This window comes from Channa argus, chromosome 5 (assembly GCF_033026475.1).
Source record: "Channa argus isolate prfri chromosome 5, Channa argus male v1.0, whole genome shotgun sequence".
NCBI lineage: Eukaryota > Metazoa > Chordata > Actinopteri > Anabantiformes > Channidae > Channa > Channa argus.
This window is the reverse complement of record NC_090201.1, coordinates 26,022,136-26,038,973: the sequence shown is the minus strand read 5'-3', so window position 1 is coordinate 26,038,973 and position 16,838 is coordinate 26,022,136. Positions and strand designations below refer to the sequence as shown.

The 16,838-nt window shown below is 40.9% G+C and overlaps 1 protein-coding gene across 8 annotated transcripts in view; it reads left to right on the top strand.

The window, feature by feature from the left end:
• Nucleotides 1–16,838, top strand: part of grip2b (glutamate receptor interacting protein 2b) — a 221,402-nt gene that overhangs the window by 92,891 nt on the left and 111,673 nt on the right. For 2 of the 8 annotated variants that reach the window (XM_067506128.1, XM_067506125.1), the window contains exon 1: nucleotides 6,676–6,814. The exons of the other annotated variants lie outside the window; for them this stretch is intronic. In XM_067506128.1, coding sequence (XP_067362229.1) covers nucleotides 6,760–6,814 — 55 coding nt within the window. In that variant the 5' untranslated portion in view covers nucleotides 6,676–6,759. Of the gene's footprint in view, nucleotides 1–6,675; nucleotides 6,815–16,838 lie in introns of those variants that run through there. 8 annotated transcript variants of the gene reach the window in all.

The following is a 16,838-nucleotide window of genomic DNA, read 5'->3' as shown; positions in this document are numbered from 1 at the left end:
AACTTAATGTGCTGTATTTTATGTAGGTGCCACTTCTGCAAGTCGATGCATTTCATTCATTTCATTTGTTCTTTCATTCAGAATTACTGTACGTGCCAAATGTGTCTGCTGCTGGTGAAGACCCAGTATAAAAATACACACCTCAGCAGGGAAAAAACATGAGCTACCTAAATTTTAACATTATGTTGTTTACTTGTGGCAGTCTGTAGAAAATGAGCGGCTTCTTGTGATGGTGAAAAGGCTCCTAAGATCTGAAATTATGCAGAGTGCATATAATTAACTATTAAATTGACTAGTCACAAAAAACAGAATTGATTTGTAGCTGATTGTTTTACTTTACTTGAGCATTTGCAGAATTTCATCTCTCTTTAACCGATGATTTTGATTTAAAGGTGCAATTTAAACCATGAAACAAGGGATTGATTAAGCTGAGTTACTTTTGTTGCCCCCTGTTGGCCGTAAGGAGAACTGCAAAAACATTAAGCTGCATCTGCAAAAGCAGGGCAACGCATTACTTATTTAAGCAATGAATCATTTCACTTTTGAGGAGCTTTTATTTTAAAATCAAAAGCATCAGAGCAGTAGTTGAAATAATGATGGCAATCATCAAACGCTGCAGTTCTATAATACGTGTAATAATTGAATTAATAAAAGAAGCACTGTGAAGATGGGGCATTTTATTACAACTGTCCAAATGGGAAAAATCCAGTTTCAGTGAATCATTTATGTTTGACTGACATGACGATGTCAGAGGACAAAGTTGGGCTAAATCCATCATCACTGCTCCCTTTGCTTGCTAAATTCTGTTTGCCTTCTGATGCCATTTTAGTGTCAAGCTCTGAAGATGTGGCCTAGATTCAAGACACATACAGGCACACTCGCACACAAACAGGACCAAAAAAACAAATGCAACACCAGAATTTGCACATGCACGAACAAAAACATACGATATACAAAGAGATAAACATTGTTCACACAAGTACATATGTACAACATGCAGGAACACACACACAGCTGAGAGCCTTGAGGGCACAAACTGCACTGTATGTATGTGTGGTCTGTTGGTGTGCGTCTGTCAATAAGGCAACTCTTGCTCTGAGATTAGCATCGATTTTCTTTTCTCCGAACGCTGCATAAGAGTGAGAGCAGAGTAAGAAGGAAGAGAAACCAAGAGGAGTGACCCCAAATCATGTATCTGATAAAAAGAAAATTGGGAGGTAAACACAGTAAAAAGAGAATAAGAAGAGAAATATGTGTATAAGGGATCAACAGAATGTAAAAGTCTTGGATTAAGTTTAAGGGTTTTTTTCCAAAGTTGTAAGTGTAAATATTGTAAAATGTAAAATGTCTTTGCACACTGGCTGAATATCCAAGTAGTGTAGAATATGTTCTCATATGCATGAACATATTACACACTTGTATGTACAATATGTTTCTTTTTGTCTCCGGGAAGGAAGTGTGTCCCTTTGTGTTGGTGCTTGTGTGCATTTCCCCCAGAAGGTAAAGCTAATGAGAGCGTAGCAGAGAATCCATATCCAGCCATGATTCTCTGAAGCCTTAAACAACCCAAAGATGTTCAGTGAAATTCGAACAAATTTCAGAGTTTATAGATAAAGCGATGTTATGTTTAGGCTTTGAGCTCATTCATTGATATTGATCAGCTTGATATTGACTATAATCTACTTATGTATGCCAACACGTTTATGTTGCTGTATATGGACAATAGCACTGAACACTGCTGAAGACTAGAGTTGTTTCTCAAACTTTTAACTTTTAACTATTTATTCATTTTCTTGGCTGCCACTACGCTTGGCGACTGCTAGAAACTTCCTGGGATTTGGCTCCTTAGTAAAGGACATTTTTCACTCCGCAATAATCAATATTTTCATTTCCACATCTTGCATAAACCACACCGTGGTCTCCAGGTTGCATTAACTTTGCAAAAGATGTCCAATTCTGTCTGTTGTGTGCATCTGAGAAACGAGCTTTGAGTAACTGTTACATTCAAACAAAAGAAAAGCTTCATCTGTGCAAATGTCCTTTGAATTATCACAGGCTGGTGGCAATTTGTGCAGCACAGCATTTTTCTATATTTCCACACTGTATTGAATTGGGTGTTGTACAAAGCGGCCATATTGGCGTCTACGTACAGTGCTCTGCTATACTCCGTGGACTGTGCTGTTCGTGGTTTGGACTGTTTATTGCTGCTCTACCCATCTGCATTGTGGGTAATGGTTCAAAACTGGTTCATTGTCTTTTCAAAAAGTTTAAGGCCCAATGTTCAGTATCATAGTTGTGTGCTTTATGAGCTGTCAAGCTCTTTAACCGATCAAGTGTCAAATTAAGGGAAGGATAATTCAAATGTGTGTGTGTTGCTCTGAAAATTGTGTAAACTTTGGTCTGTAGGTCACATTATCTTTGTGCAAAACATCTCTTTTTTTTCTTCTATCTAACCAATTTATTTAACAACACACAGGGCCCAACTGCTTTGTACATCTGCACTCTGAGTGTGTTGAAGGGTGATAAAGTGCACTAGCTATGCAGCAGTGCTGTGATTAATAACACTAACTCTCGCTGAACACACACACACAAGAGTCTAATAAGAACCAGAAAATGATGCGGCTGCATTTTGCAAAGCCTCTGCTTTATGCTAGAGATGTTTTTTCTTTAAGCTATAGCTTGAAGTGTTCTAGAGTATTTTACTTCCAAATGTTTATTTATTTGATTTAGCAAAATTTAAAAAATGATATTTGTTAGAAATGCAACAGGAAGTACCATAAATTTTATGTTATTCCCTTGTTAGGGAAGCTGGGAATTGTGTGTGTGTGTTTGTTAGTGGGATGCAATTTTCTGGGAATGTGTGCATAACTGATCTCAGACATTCTAAGTCTTACGTCTTAATTATGTTAACGATCTTACGTTAACATAATTTAGCTTGTACAAATGTTTCTTCATCAGATGTGCTTTGAAACCAGAAGCTCAAAGAGAAGAAAACATGTCCTGACCTCCTCTAGGTGACACCTGTAAAACATCCCCTTCACACTGGAGTAGTTTCATTTAGTCAGTAATACAGTTGGAACCTGTGTCAAACGTGATGCGGTTTTTGTTTGGGGATTTGGTAGCAAACGGGGATCAGAGTTTAAATATTTAACAATGATAATGAAGTTACAACTGTCATGATTTACAGTAGACTCTCAAAAAGTGCTGTTCAGTGGCGACTGAATCTGCTTGTAGTTCTTAAAAAAGTTGAATCTTCCATGTGAAAGACTTCCTCATTTAGAACCAGCAGGCCTGAAACTCTGTGGAGTTGTTAAGTATTGGCATCTGAAAGACAAGGCTCTGTTGAACACAGCAACATCCACACCCTGGACGAGAAGGACTGGCATTTTTAACGAGGTTCAAAGGACGTCATGTATGTCCGATTGGAGTGTCTCTCTCTCTCAACAGAGGAGGTGGCCTGCAACACGACGGACCTGAGACTTACAGTGCATCACAGTCCAGCTATTCACCCCGCAACAATCAGCCCTTTCTCTTTCTTGCGGCAAAGTGCCGGTTTGTCCAGTCCCTTTGCTTTACGTGCTGATGCCATTTGAAGCCGTGATGGAGCTTTCAGTGCATTACAGTGGAAACCCAGACGTTTCAGTATGTGCTGTCTAAAGCGGTGACGTAGAATATAAAGTAAAAAAGTTTCACAGGGAGGTGGACGGGGCGGTGGATGCTACGAGACACAGAACTGGGGTTCAACTCTAGTGCCAGACGTTATGCGCTTTAACAATGTGGTAACTATTGTAAAGAAGCATGTGTGCGGCGTTTTTGTATTTATGGAACTTACCCTTATGTTTTTGTGCTCAACTATAACCAATGTTGTCTCCTAATGTAACGTTACCCTGAAGTTCTGTTCTCTAACCCTTTGGTTTCAAACTTTGGTTTCAGTTTCTCTCCCATATGCACTGCTGCGATTTCATCAAAGCGCCGACCTGGCTGTGTGTGTCATTCCTGTCGCCGTGCTCCTGCTCCCCACTCTTGTATTTGGCTCTTGTTCCGTCAGGTGATAACTGTATATGCATTTACTGCTCACGTCGACATCGTGCACCACTAGTTCCTGTGCCATCAACTTGATACACTTCAAAAAGCAGTGCAATTTGACGCCTTAGTAAGCGTTAGAGTTTGACGCCGTGGCATCAGAGTATGTTGATCTTCAGACGCAACATCAACATCAGATCTTCAGATGTGGGACACATCATCCCACGAGACTCCAACAACATACATGACAGTGGGGCAGGACAACAACCCCCAGGTCATCCTCAGAGGGACAACAGAGATTATCGACCCGCCTCTCTAGCCAGTCGGTCAGATATGAAGAAGCCTTTCAGAGGACAGAAAGAACCACGAAGCATAGTCCGTTTGCCACTGAAAGCCACTTGTGGGATAACCAGGACTTTGATGACTGAGAATCTTCACAGCTGGTGGTTTGATAGTTCACAAAACACACGACTTTCCTACAGAGGACACGGGAGTTCGAGTCCAGTGTGAAACTATTGCTGCTGTTGCAACCACGCACGACATGTGACCCGTGATGCGACATTAAGGAAGCAGTATGTTTTAAGACGAACCACAACGTCTTTACTAACTCCAACCATCTTTATTTGGTGCCTACAAGTGACCCTGACGCTTTTGTACAATAACCAAAACCGCTATGTTTGCACATTTTGGATTAAAAGAATAGTTTGATTCTAGCCGTTATGTTGCTGCCTTGTGCACAAAAGGATGCAGTAAATGGAGTTTCACCTCTCCGGCAGCTAACAGGGGTAACACTAAAACAACCAGGCTGGAAAACAGACATACTGTACCTAAAATAAACTGTTGCTATGTGGGTGTGGGTCCATTCAGGATACGCTGGTAATCTGTGCTGACTCCTTCAGACTTCAGCTGTCAGCCTCTTACTCCAGCTTTGCCAAAACTGAGAGAGCACGTAAGTCGATGAGTTTGCAGACTTTCTGCGGTTATTTGAAAACCCATAATGAGAACAAGCACGCATTGCTTAAACAAGGTGTGTCTCATTAACCGTAACCACAAACACTTCATGCTTCTCTTTCCTCCTTTCTCACTCCACCTATATCCATTTATTAATCCGAGCCACCTCTCATCTGCGCTCTTTTCATCCTCGTATTTTTTTGTGGCCTCTAATCTCACTGCGACCAAACCACTTTATTCTTCTCCATAACTTTTTCTCTCCGCTGTTCTTTCATCTTCTTCCCCTGTTCCCCCTTAATGTCTTCTCTACGAGGATGTTCTCTTCTCCTCTTTTTTTCCTCATCCTCCTGTCCATGCTTCTTTCCTTAGCTCTCCTCTCCTTTCCTCTCGCCTCTTTTTCCTTTATCTCCCTTCATTCCTGTTTTTAATGCCTCTCCACATCATCTCTCCATTTTTCTCTTCCACGGCTGAGTCCAGTCATTTGCTGCTTTGATCTTTATGTCATAGCCTAGAAACCGAGTAAAAGTGGTGGATTGTAAGAATTTAAAGCCTCGCAGAAGATGATTTGAGGTTAAACTGGAAAACAGACAAAAGCAAAAGTGACGAAATTGTTGTGGGTGAGACACCAAAAAACACCAATAAGATCAAGAAACAAACACTCACTGATGCAGACAGGAGGCATATTTATATATTTTTAGCTTGAAGAAAATGATTTCATTCTATAGTACTTGATTAAAGCATTTAGCTACCTAGAATAGCTAAACATGGCACAGCGATGAAGAACAGCTAAAAACATCTGCAGATGTTTTGACCTTGATGTTTTGAGATCCTCAACATTGTTAATATTCATACGTGTGAGAGACTGCAGACCATAGCTGATCACTGCATAACCATGATGGTTGTCTGTGGGGGGTCAACTGTAGCTCAGGGTACGTGGTTTGATTCCTGATCCTCCTGGCTACATGTCCAGGTGTCCCTGGGAAAGACGCTGAATCCCAGCGTGGTCCCAAGTATCTGCTATACGTCGGCTAACTGACTAATTGTAATTGTCCCTGCTGAATATCTGTACAAAACTCCCCTGATTAAACAACCAACATATTTGGACACCTCCAAAGTCCTGCCACACAAAAAAAAACTGAAGAATCACAATAGAAAAGTTAAACCTTTGGAAATGTCCATCTATTTTTAATGTGCATAGTCCTACAGGATACCACTGACTACAGGAATGTAAAGTGAACAAGAAGTCGTGCAAAATTCCTGAAAAGCAGAGGAAGAGAAGAAAATGGCACCACAATGCAAGAAACCGGGAAGAATGGCCGAACAGAGAGATGGAGAAAGACAAAAAGGCATCACCAAGACAGAAATCAGGCAGCACAGGGGAAGAGTAAAGAGAGAGAGAGAGAGGAAACGAGAGAGAAAGGCGAAGGCAGCTTAATTTCACACTACTTCCCACACAGTAAGAGAGGGAGAGAAACAACAAGAGACAGAGGTGAAAGACGCGAGGGGGGGGCTGTGTAATCACTTCTCCCTCTTAGAAAAAGGACTTACTTGCTCTCTTTCCTCTCTTCGCCATGTGACCGGCTAACGCTCCTATACCACTCTTTCACTCCCTCTCTCTCTCTCTCTCTCTCTCTCTCTCTCTCTCTCTGTCTCTCTCATTCGTTCGGCTCACACTATGTCTGACTGAGGAAGAAAAGGAGGAGGAGGAGGAGGAGGAGGAGGAGGAGGAAGGAGAGGAAGAAAGCAGAAAGAAGATAAATAGAAAAGAAGAGAGCGAGGGAGAGGATGTTTTCTGTTTCGCTCAAGTGCCGCTTAGGGGTCATCAGACGCCGAATCAAGGGTACTGTGTGTGTGTGTGTGTGTGTGTGTGTGTGTGTGTGTCAAAGAGAGAGCACTGTTAATTATGCTGCTAATGTGTGTGTCAACTGTCCACTGCTGTGTGTGTGTAGAAATGGTTTTGATGTTTGATTTTCTTTGATGTGTGATTTTTTTAATGCATTTGCGTGTGTGTGTGTGTGTGTGTGTGTGTGTGTGTGTGTGTGTGTGTGTGTGTGTAAAACACTGTATATGTATCTTTAGAGTTTTTCTGTAAAAACCATAGTTCCATCTCTTTGTCTTTGAGTTCTCATTTGACAGTATGGACCTGTGTTGTCATTTCTTCATCTTTCCTCCCTTTTCTTCTTTGATTTTTTTCCATCTTCACTTTCACTTCTCCTGCTCTTTGCTACAAAGGCTCAGTGTCCACAGGAAGCCTCAAAACACTGGAGCGAAAGAAGATCTTATTCTCCTCTCGCCAAGTCAATTTGATTTTCATGACGTACATAAACAAAACGCCTTGGTTTCCTTTTCTGTGCAGTGCAGCTCATCAGCTTCCCAACAGGTTTGGTTTGTCTGGCTAGATGGATTTAGAAAGTTTTGTTTTTTTCTTTCTTCAGGTGCATTTCTTTCTAAATCCTGTTCACGAGTGTCATTTGAAACGAGTGGATTTTGTTGTATGAACTCAGGTCCGTTGGGCCTGAGTTGTTGGGGAGAAACAAAACTAGGTGGCTAATGTGAAGCTGCAGTGAGACACATTTCAATGAAAATATGTCTGTTGTCTTTATCTGAAGTTCACTGGCTTTTCATGTTTGCTAAGAGTTGAAACAATCTTTAACTTTTTGTTTACATTTTTGGGTTTCATGGTGTTAAAATATCTGTTTTTGTGTTAAGTTATAAAGCTTTCTTTTAAGATGGCATCATACCTTCAGGTGTCTTCAGGTTACTGTGCTTAAACTGCAACTCCGACATTCAATGTGTTATTACCATTTTTATTCAAACACACAACAAAAAAGATCCAACGGCTTTCGGCTTCTCCCTTCAGGTGTCGCCACAGCGGAACGGGTGCAAGTTGAAACCCCTGCCTTCTGCATCCCAACTCAATGCTCTGCCACGGAGCCACCAGGCCCCGCGATAGTTAAATACACACAATTGCCATTGTATTGTTGGGGCCTGTGCATTTAATGGCCTGAAGCCCTTTTAAATATTGGCTTTTTGTGATCAGCAGTTTTTTTCCACATTACATTGGCCCTTGGTCATTATCATTATCCTCACCTAAAATGACTAAAACTGAAACGGAACTGACTCTCTCCATGAAAATGAAACCACGTGCAACGTTAACATCGATAGTACCCGAGTCTTAGGGAAGTCACTGATAGAGGCAGCAGTGTTTTATGTCCCGTGCCTGCTTTGACGCAGCATGTCAGTAGTTGACTCCTTCCCAAATGTTGCACGTTGCAGCTTTAAGTAAGACCTGATCAGATGCCTCCTCTTCTCTCTTCTGTGCTCAGGACGTACTGTGCAGTGACTGTCTGGATAACTGCCAGTTCATAAACTTTTATGACTGGAGCGTATGAAGCTCACAACTCTTGTTTTATTCAACAACTTCACTCAATTTAGTGAAATGAAACAGTGGAGGATGTTTTTTTTATTAATCACCATGAACAATTTGTTTTTTTTGGTTTTTTTTTGCTCCAGTTCAGTGCTGCGATGAAATTGTTGACATCACAACCGAATGCGGTTTAATGCAACTTGTAAAGCATGAAAGGAACCTTAGAACCAAATCATTGCCCTGAACTAATCTGACAAATACTTGAAACACATGAAAAATGCACAACAAGCACTGGCACTGCAGGCATAGAATACAGGAAAATCGCATATTTATTTAATATTTAATGTTTCAAACAAAAGTTACAAAGTGCAGAGTTTTTCTCACATGCTTAATAGAAATATGATCCAGCACTCATATCAGCCTGAAGAGGTACGGTGGAAGCTTCCGGGGAATCTGATTCATTGGATAACATGGTCAGCAGTGCAAAGAAATTCACTTTTTTTATTTTTTTTTTTTGAGCAAAGCTTGAAATAAAGCTGCATCAGAGCAGAGAGTCTTTGAGCTCTTTTTAGCAAGTAACACTCTGCAACTTTAGGTGCGGAGATGAGCACAACTATTTTCATCTCGGGTTTAAACCGACAACCCTAAAGTCACACCCCTGTGAAGGGGAGACAGACGTGAGCATCAGTTTGCTTATGAAGTTAGTCTCACTCTGACAAAGTTTTCTTGAAGTTTACAGTTCTACAGTTCCCCACGTCTCCCATTATGTCTCAAATGAGTTTTTCCCTTGCTGTATCTCTCTCCAACACACCAGAGGTTTTATGAGACCCCACTAGCCTACACGTTGTTTTAGTGCAGTGCAGTGATCATTGCTGTATTTAAATGAAGTATCACTGATCACAGTGTTTGTGTTACAGCAGATACCTGTGCCTCATTACGGCAGCAGGGGGGCTGCTGTATGTGGGTTAGCTGTGGGTACGTTTTATGTATGACATAGTTTGGGATGGGATGCTTTCGTGCTGCTCGGTGTGTGTGTATGTGGGTGTGAGACACAGAGAGTGAGATGCCTGGTCGGTTGCCAGGGGAACTTGGGGCCAGTCTGTTTCCTGTGTCTGTGTTTTTTGTTGGGTGTGTTAAAGATTGATCTCCAAATCTCTGTAAGCCACCGGGACCAATAAGTCTTGTGTGTGTGCGTGTGTGTGCGTACATACTTACTTTCATTATGAAGCAGGCCACTGCTCAGTGTGTGTGTTTGTGTGTGTAATGGCTGACAGAGTGGTTGATGTGCTTGTGTGTCCAACAACTGTAGGACGTCCCTGCACTGTGAGTCTTAAGGAGCTATTTAAGGGTTAAGACTTGGTTTTCGGTGCGTCGTTGGAATTAGTGTTTGTTGTTGTTGTTGATTTGGAGCTAGGGTTTGCAGTGGAGACCACTGCTTGTGAGTTTGTGCTCTGAGATCATTTGAGTAAGAAAACCATTAAACACTTTGACTGTAGATGAATGGTGCTTAGTCTCAGAGGAGAGACGAGTGTGTAACAGCGGACGTGGCTTGAAGCTGCAGCTGAATACAAATCATCAGCTCCTCACTCTTCAGTTTTCAGCATTTCACTGAAGTTTCATAAACAGCAGCTAACACTGCATCTACCAGCTTCTGCTCAGCATTTTTAATTGTTTAAAATTTCTTTAAGGGAGTCACACTGGTTGCTTCCCATTTCCAGTCTTTGGTTCATGAAAGTGGTGTCAGGCTGCTCATTTAACAATTGCCAAGAACATGACTTTTTAAAATTAGCATGCAATCAAACCTAAACCTTTTAAAACAAACTAGTGCTAAACTTTGATAAAAGATATTGATGCAAACTGCATCTGTAGAGTTGAAGTCACAAACTCCATATGTCCAACCAACAGCCCACTCTTTCAGTGTTTTATTGCATAACGTTGACTTTAGGTTTTTCATCCTCTACAAAAATTCCTGCTGCACATTTTGCAAACTTTTGCCGCTGTGGGTCGAATAAAGGTTTGTCTTGTCTTATCGCATGTGGTCATTTTAGGCACCTGAACAAATAACCAATATTACATTTTTGTGCTTAGCGCAGTTTCTTCATCACAGATTGAGCCAATCTTGTTTGTACTTTCTTGACCTAAAGCCATTTAATTTACATACTTTAGTTTCAGATCTACTAATTTGTTTATTCAAATATTTTTTAAAGTTGGAATAGTGCACACATTATTACTTCTTTTGGAGCTTTTGGAGTGACGCTAAACCCAGAGAGTTCAAACACATTTAATACCTCCTATTTATTGGAATTTGATGAGAATGTGTTCCTGAAGAGCTGAGCAGGGAGGGGAAGGGCTGGGCAAATGAATAGTTTATCATTAATAATAGGCCTTATTTCTATAGCCCCTTTCATAAAAACGGTTAAAAAAATTACTCTTTATATTTGACATGTACATATAGTAGCATTTTTTTGATGACTCCAAAGGAGGTTGACTGTCTAATAATGACAGGGGGATTATTCCAAAGACCCTCCCACCTTATAGATCAGGGGTGGTGAACCATTACACAATTAAAAGCCAAAGAACAAATTTACATCAGTCTTTGTTTCAGTTGATCCAAACATTGAGTGTAGCTTGCAGCCTGTTTGACAATGGAAAGTGTGTATGTCGGCACAATTCTCCAAAACTTTCATTTTCTCAAAACCCCTTTAATTGTGTCATGTTCAGGAAGTTCAAACCTCTCCAACTGAAATGCTGCTTCATCCGCTGCTGCACGGGCCTTTAAACAGTCGGATTCTGCGGTGAGAGGGTTGAGGCGGTTTTTGCTTCAGGATACTGAACCTTTGCCCTGCTGCCCACTTTTATTCAATGTTGACCTCAGCTGCTTTCTTCATTTGCCTTTTGCAAAGGCAGAATGTGTGATGAGCTCTTGATTTTGAACATGGGTCTGGAAGATTTTGAGTTTGCTGACAAATACAAAAAAAAAAAACAAAAACCCACAAACCACTTTGCACCAGATGTGGCAGCATTTTGCACTTCCCTTCCAGATTTACGTATATTCGGTTTAGATGCTTCAGTGAGTCGCCAAATCTGAAATCCAGTGGACTTCGTGCAACTCGGGATCGTCCTTGTGTTTTTTCTTCTTCCATTACCTCTTGACGGCCCTCGCACACTGAAGTCGAGAAGCAGATCAGTGGGAAGGTTTTCGTCAAAATCCACCGTCTGTGCTTAAGAGAATGGGTATGAGTACAATTCACAATTCCCAGCACAGGTTTTATGACTCGTGGTTCAACTTAAGCCTCTTAGGAACCATGTGCTCTTGATGGGTGATGCAGTAAAATGTCTTTTAAAAAATAAAAAACAACAGGAAAGAGTCGTCGGCTTTACACACCCCTACAAGATCTAACATAGCTGGTGCACCATCTGTGACTATTTCCATTAATTTGCCCAGTCAACAGCAGCCATGAATGTCTCTTTTAGCAGCACAATGTCAAACCTGTCTTCCTTAATTGTGCAGTCTTATGCAGACTGTATGAATATTGCGTATGCGTATGTTTTCCTGTAGCTTGCATTATGTGCACGATCACAAATATGTATCAATCACATGATGACATTAGTTTTTATTTTAAAAATATTGGCAGATTTATTCTTATTATTGCCAGACCACATATAGCATTTGCAAGGAAAACTATTGTCAAGTTCCGTTTTATTCTTCCAAAAACTCTTCTGGGCTACATTGAGCAGTACCTGTGTTCTCCAAACTGAATTATGCTCTTTCCACTGTGACCAATGCATGTGAATGGATGGAAGTTCACAGCTGAAAATGAGAAAAACTGTGCTAAGCAAACATTTCCTGAGTGAAAGACATTTTAAAATGAGGCAGAGGCGGCTTGCGTGGAAGACTCCCGTGTTCAGGATTCCTCACTTAGTAGTAGGTGCAGAAATCAATAGAGCAGAGGTGTTGCTGGGTGCATTAGATAAGAGGTTTACATGGTTCAGATAGCTCAACAGCTGAGGCGTAGCACAATAAAGTCTCTGCACTGCATCGAAGTAAGTGTGTTGCACTGCTTTACTCTATTCATCACACTTTGCGCTGGAGTATAAATCAGTGCAGGGTCGCAGGGATCTTTGATTATACGTTATTTGGTTGTATCAAGTGGTGTAAATTGCAGCCTTATCTACGAGGGCTGTGACAGTTTCCGTATTTAAACCTTGGAGCACTGATAAGAAGCACCACCAACCAGTTCTTTGTTGTTGTTTTTGTTTTTCAGGAGACCAAATTATCTTCATGATCTAAGACATAGGAACCGTTGCGTGCAGTCAACATGTCAAATGTGAACATAGAAGTAATATGGCTTATTCTGGAATTTCCTGTTGTGTATATCTTTAGTCACTTCTTTTTTTGTTTTTTGTTTTTATATTTCCCTCTTTTGTTTTCTCTTGTCCACTGCAACACTGTACAGCTCAGCTGGTCCAGATGGCATATTCACACATAAACACCTTTCAACCTGTTCAAAGCAAAAGACACTTGACAGAGTAGAGCATTACTGTTAATACCCGAAAACAGTTGTTTTGTTTGACACACATCTGCCAGCACATCACACTGTGTTACATTTTACCCTCTGTGAAATGTGGTGAATTGTTGTGGAACCACTGGACCTATAGTTTGTGGTCTCAGATGCCACAGGCTGCAAACGGAGCACAGCAGCGAACGTTTCACGTGCTGTGAAAAGTTACAGCATTGCTGTTGTCAGAGCTGCAATACATCAACTCAGACAAACAAGGTTTGGATTGGAACTACATCTCCCCTTAAATCAGATGCAGTATTAAAAAAAAACTAACTAAAACTGAATCCTAATCAGGGGACGCAACTGAAATCTCAGTGTGTTCAATACTGCACTCGTTTGTTTTACTGTTTTACGCAGGTGAACTTAAATTGTACTTCACTTCTTCTTGGGAAAGAGAAGAGCAGGTGAACCCAAGACTTACCTGTTTTAAAAGATTTGTTACACTATCTGCTTTTTGACCGTGCGTCTTCCTCTGAGCTGTGACCAGATAAAAAGGCTCTAGTGCTGATCACTGAGCGGTCAGCGCTGTCTCCAGGTCCATGATCCAATAGAGTGCAGCACCTGAACTGGAAAATAGATTCTCTGCCACACGGACTTGGTTTCCCCCCCACGCAGCTGTGTCCCTGGTGCTGATCCCTGGACCTCAGACGCTCTCCGTGGTGCTGAACTTGTTATACAGTTTACTCAGTGGCTTAATGTGCTTTATAGAGGAAGAATAAAACTAAACTCACTATTTTCAGTACATGGAATGATACACATTCATCCTTGTCATAATCATAATGGACATTGTTGGATTATATTTAATTTCTGGCAATCCATGGCTATTTGTCTGAGGGTTTTGCGTAGAAATTCTTGATAACTGCCCCCCATCGTGTTCTCCTCTATTCATCTTCCTGTGCGTATTTTTCAAAATCACATTTGAATCAACAGACGATGCACAAATCAAATTGTGGTCCCTCCTGGTGTAACGGAAGACCGTGATTCTCATGTCTAAATGCCTATAGGACACGAGAGTGGTAGCAGATCAGTGGCAGGAGTGACCTAACCCATCATGTTAATGTTAAAAAAAAAAAGGGGGGGAGGGAAAGGTCAAAAGTTATCCCCTCAAGTGTCTTGAACCTTCCGCTCTCTAAGCTGAATCAGTAATCAGAGCTCTTTCTCCGTGCTCCATAAGCTAGTAGTTGCTAGGTAACCTGTAAATTTCAGTTGTGCAGTAACTACAGTCACGAGTTCAGCAAGACAACAGTCACAACAAATAAGTACATGTTGGCCATTATTTCTTTTTAAGGAGCTTTGCTGTGTACCTCAATGTCATAATACAGTGATTTGATGATGAGAAGGTCCTCGTTTGGTGGCCCACGGTGACTTTAACTGAGCTTCTGATGTCCTCTACAGAAATTGAAGAATTAGCTTAAATCATGACCATGTCAGCAGCACCCCTCTGTCCTTTTATAGGCTTTAAGCGCAAAACAAATAATATCATATCACACTAGGAGTTTGTCAAACAACATTTAAAGGATTCTAGGAGGTTAAGCAAAAGATGACCTGGTCTGATTCTTTAGGGAGCAGTATGTCAGACAAACATCAGCTGAGGATTATCACAATGGGTACTTTTTAAATACATTATCTTAGTGGAGTACATTTACTTTCGTACTATAAATAATTTTAGAGCCGGTAATGTATATAAATATTGTATTATATATGATATGTTACAATGTTTTAGTGTAATGTTATAAACATTACTCTATGTTACTCATTTCTTTTTAATTCTAATTGGAATTTATATGGACAGTCGAACTAAGCGATTCACTACATGTCATACTGTGTGTGGTTGTGCATGTGACCAATAAGATTTGAATTTTAAATTTGAATACTTGCACTTTTCCTTGAATATTAAGTTTGTGTACTTCTTCCACCTCTGCACACAGTATGATGCTGTGTATGGGCCTGTGTAGCTGCAGACTGCTTAGTGTGGCCATGCTGCACCTAAAACCACCAGTTTTAATGAGGTGGCTCATTGTGTACATGCCAACACAACCCTGTTACATGTTGTTATGAAGCACCATTTGTTTCATTTGACATTGTGTTTTCTAAGCAGAAGCTACAACAGATTGGCCTCTCAGTCAAACTGACCCAAACAACAGCTGACAAATTGTCCTCAGGCAATTCAGCGAGGCCTCTGCCAGCTCACTCGCTGTTGTGTCCTTCTGCAGAGAGCAAGTTTTCAGATGGACGTCTCTAAAGATCCAGTCACGCTTTCTGTCTACAGCTATGTGAGAGGGTTTAGCTGTATGTCTATGAGGAGACAGCAGGAACATCATCAAAGACCTGCAAAAAGCGGGGTGCCTTGTTCCCTTGGGGGGGCAACCACAGATGTCTCTCTGTCCTGGATTCTCTCTGTCTCTTATCTCAAAAGCCCCAAACAGATACTGTACACACCTGGGGGAAAATGCACACTTTGACTTTGGAGAGCATGAAGTTGACCTCATGCTCTGCCAACTATGGAGGACACAGGCGCCATCTTGTGAGATTTCCCCTGCCCCTTTTTGTTGGTGGGTTGTAGGCTGTGTTTTGATATTTTTAGATTCTAAAAAGCGTCACCAGAGGAAGTCAGTGCTCTGCCATAGTAGGTCAGTGAAGGAGTAACACTTGACCTGGTCCAGTACTGCGATATAGTTTGACAGCATGTCATTTTGTAGATCTTGCACTGAACCTCTAGATCCCTTTTCTTCCTCCTCATCTCCTCCCATCTCCATTAAATTTGAATGTTTTAAACAACCTTTTAGCCAAAGAAGCTGTAAAAAGGTGACAATGCAGAACAAATGTAGGTTTTTTTTTTTGTTGTTCTTTTTTTAAAAAACTAAACTGAGCCAATTACCACTAAAACTGAGTAAACATGTGGTTTAAGATGCAATTTAATGTGCAATCTAACTCGGTGCAAAGCCATTAACCTTAACAGCTGGGAAGAGTTACCTTTGCCCCTAAATGAGGGAGGTCATCGTCAGCTTAATGCTGCCAATCAACACTGATAGTCTCATTTTCTAATGGTTGGAAAATCGGGCATATGTAACCTGCTGCCAATGTCTTTTCAGTGAGATCTGATCTCAATCAGATTATAACATTAATAACTGGGACCAAGTATCATTGCCACAGGTGCATATACATTAGTACCTGTATGTAAAGTGCATAGAACACACTCCCGGGCTGTGAGAACAGTCCTGCGTTCTTATAGAGGTGGAAGTTTTTTTGCAACTCTGCCCACACTGTAGGTTCGAGGTCGTCCTGATTATTGTAATAATCTGCTTCTTGAAAGAGAAAAATGTTTAGTTAAAACTGTGCCTCAATTCGTCAGTGTAATGAATTTGAACAACTGGCGTTACGAAAGCCTGATTAGTCATCAAGAGCAACTCGCGTAGTTCAACTGAGGCAACCTGCTGAGCGGAGCCTTTCCAGCCCAAATGCTTTCCCTGACCTGATTGGGTGGATTTCACTCATTATTTGGTGATTAATCAACCTCAGTGACAGCTGTGCTGGAAGCAGTCCAGCTGGAGTCACTCGGAAAGTGCAGAACTGCTAAAGCCAACTACTCAAAATAAGTGATGCAAGATTATGTTACTATTTGTGTGTATTTGCTGAAGCAAAATGTGACGTTATACTTCAATCGCATTATGCGAAAAATGAGTTCGTGCCTAAACTTATTCGGGCTCAGACAACATCTGAAGGACTCTGGGAGGTTAAGGAAAAGATGATCTGGTCCGATGATGTAATTCTTTAGGCAGAACATTCATTCATTTTGAGCCATTTTGAGGTCCACTTACTGTGTATGCGATTTGTAAAATTTTTCTTTGGTATTCTAGATTTGGTTTAAACTCGATGTACCAGGACCCTTTTTTTTTTTTTTTTTTTTTTGACTCATCAGTGCAACGAAGATTCTC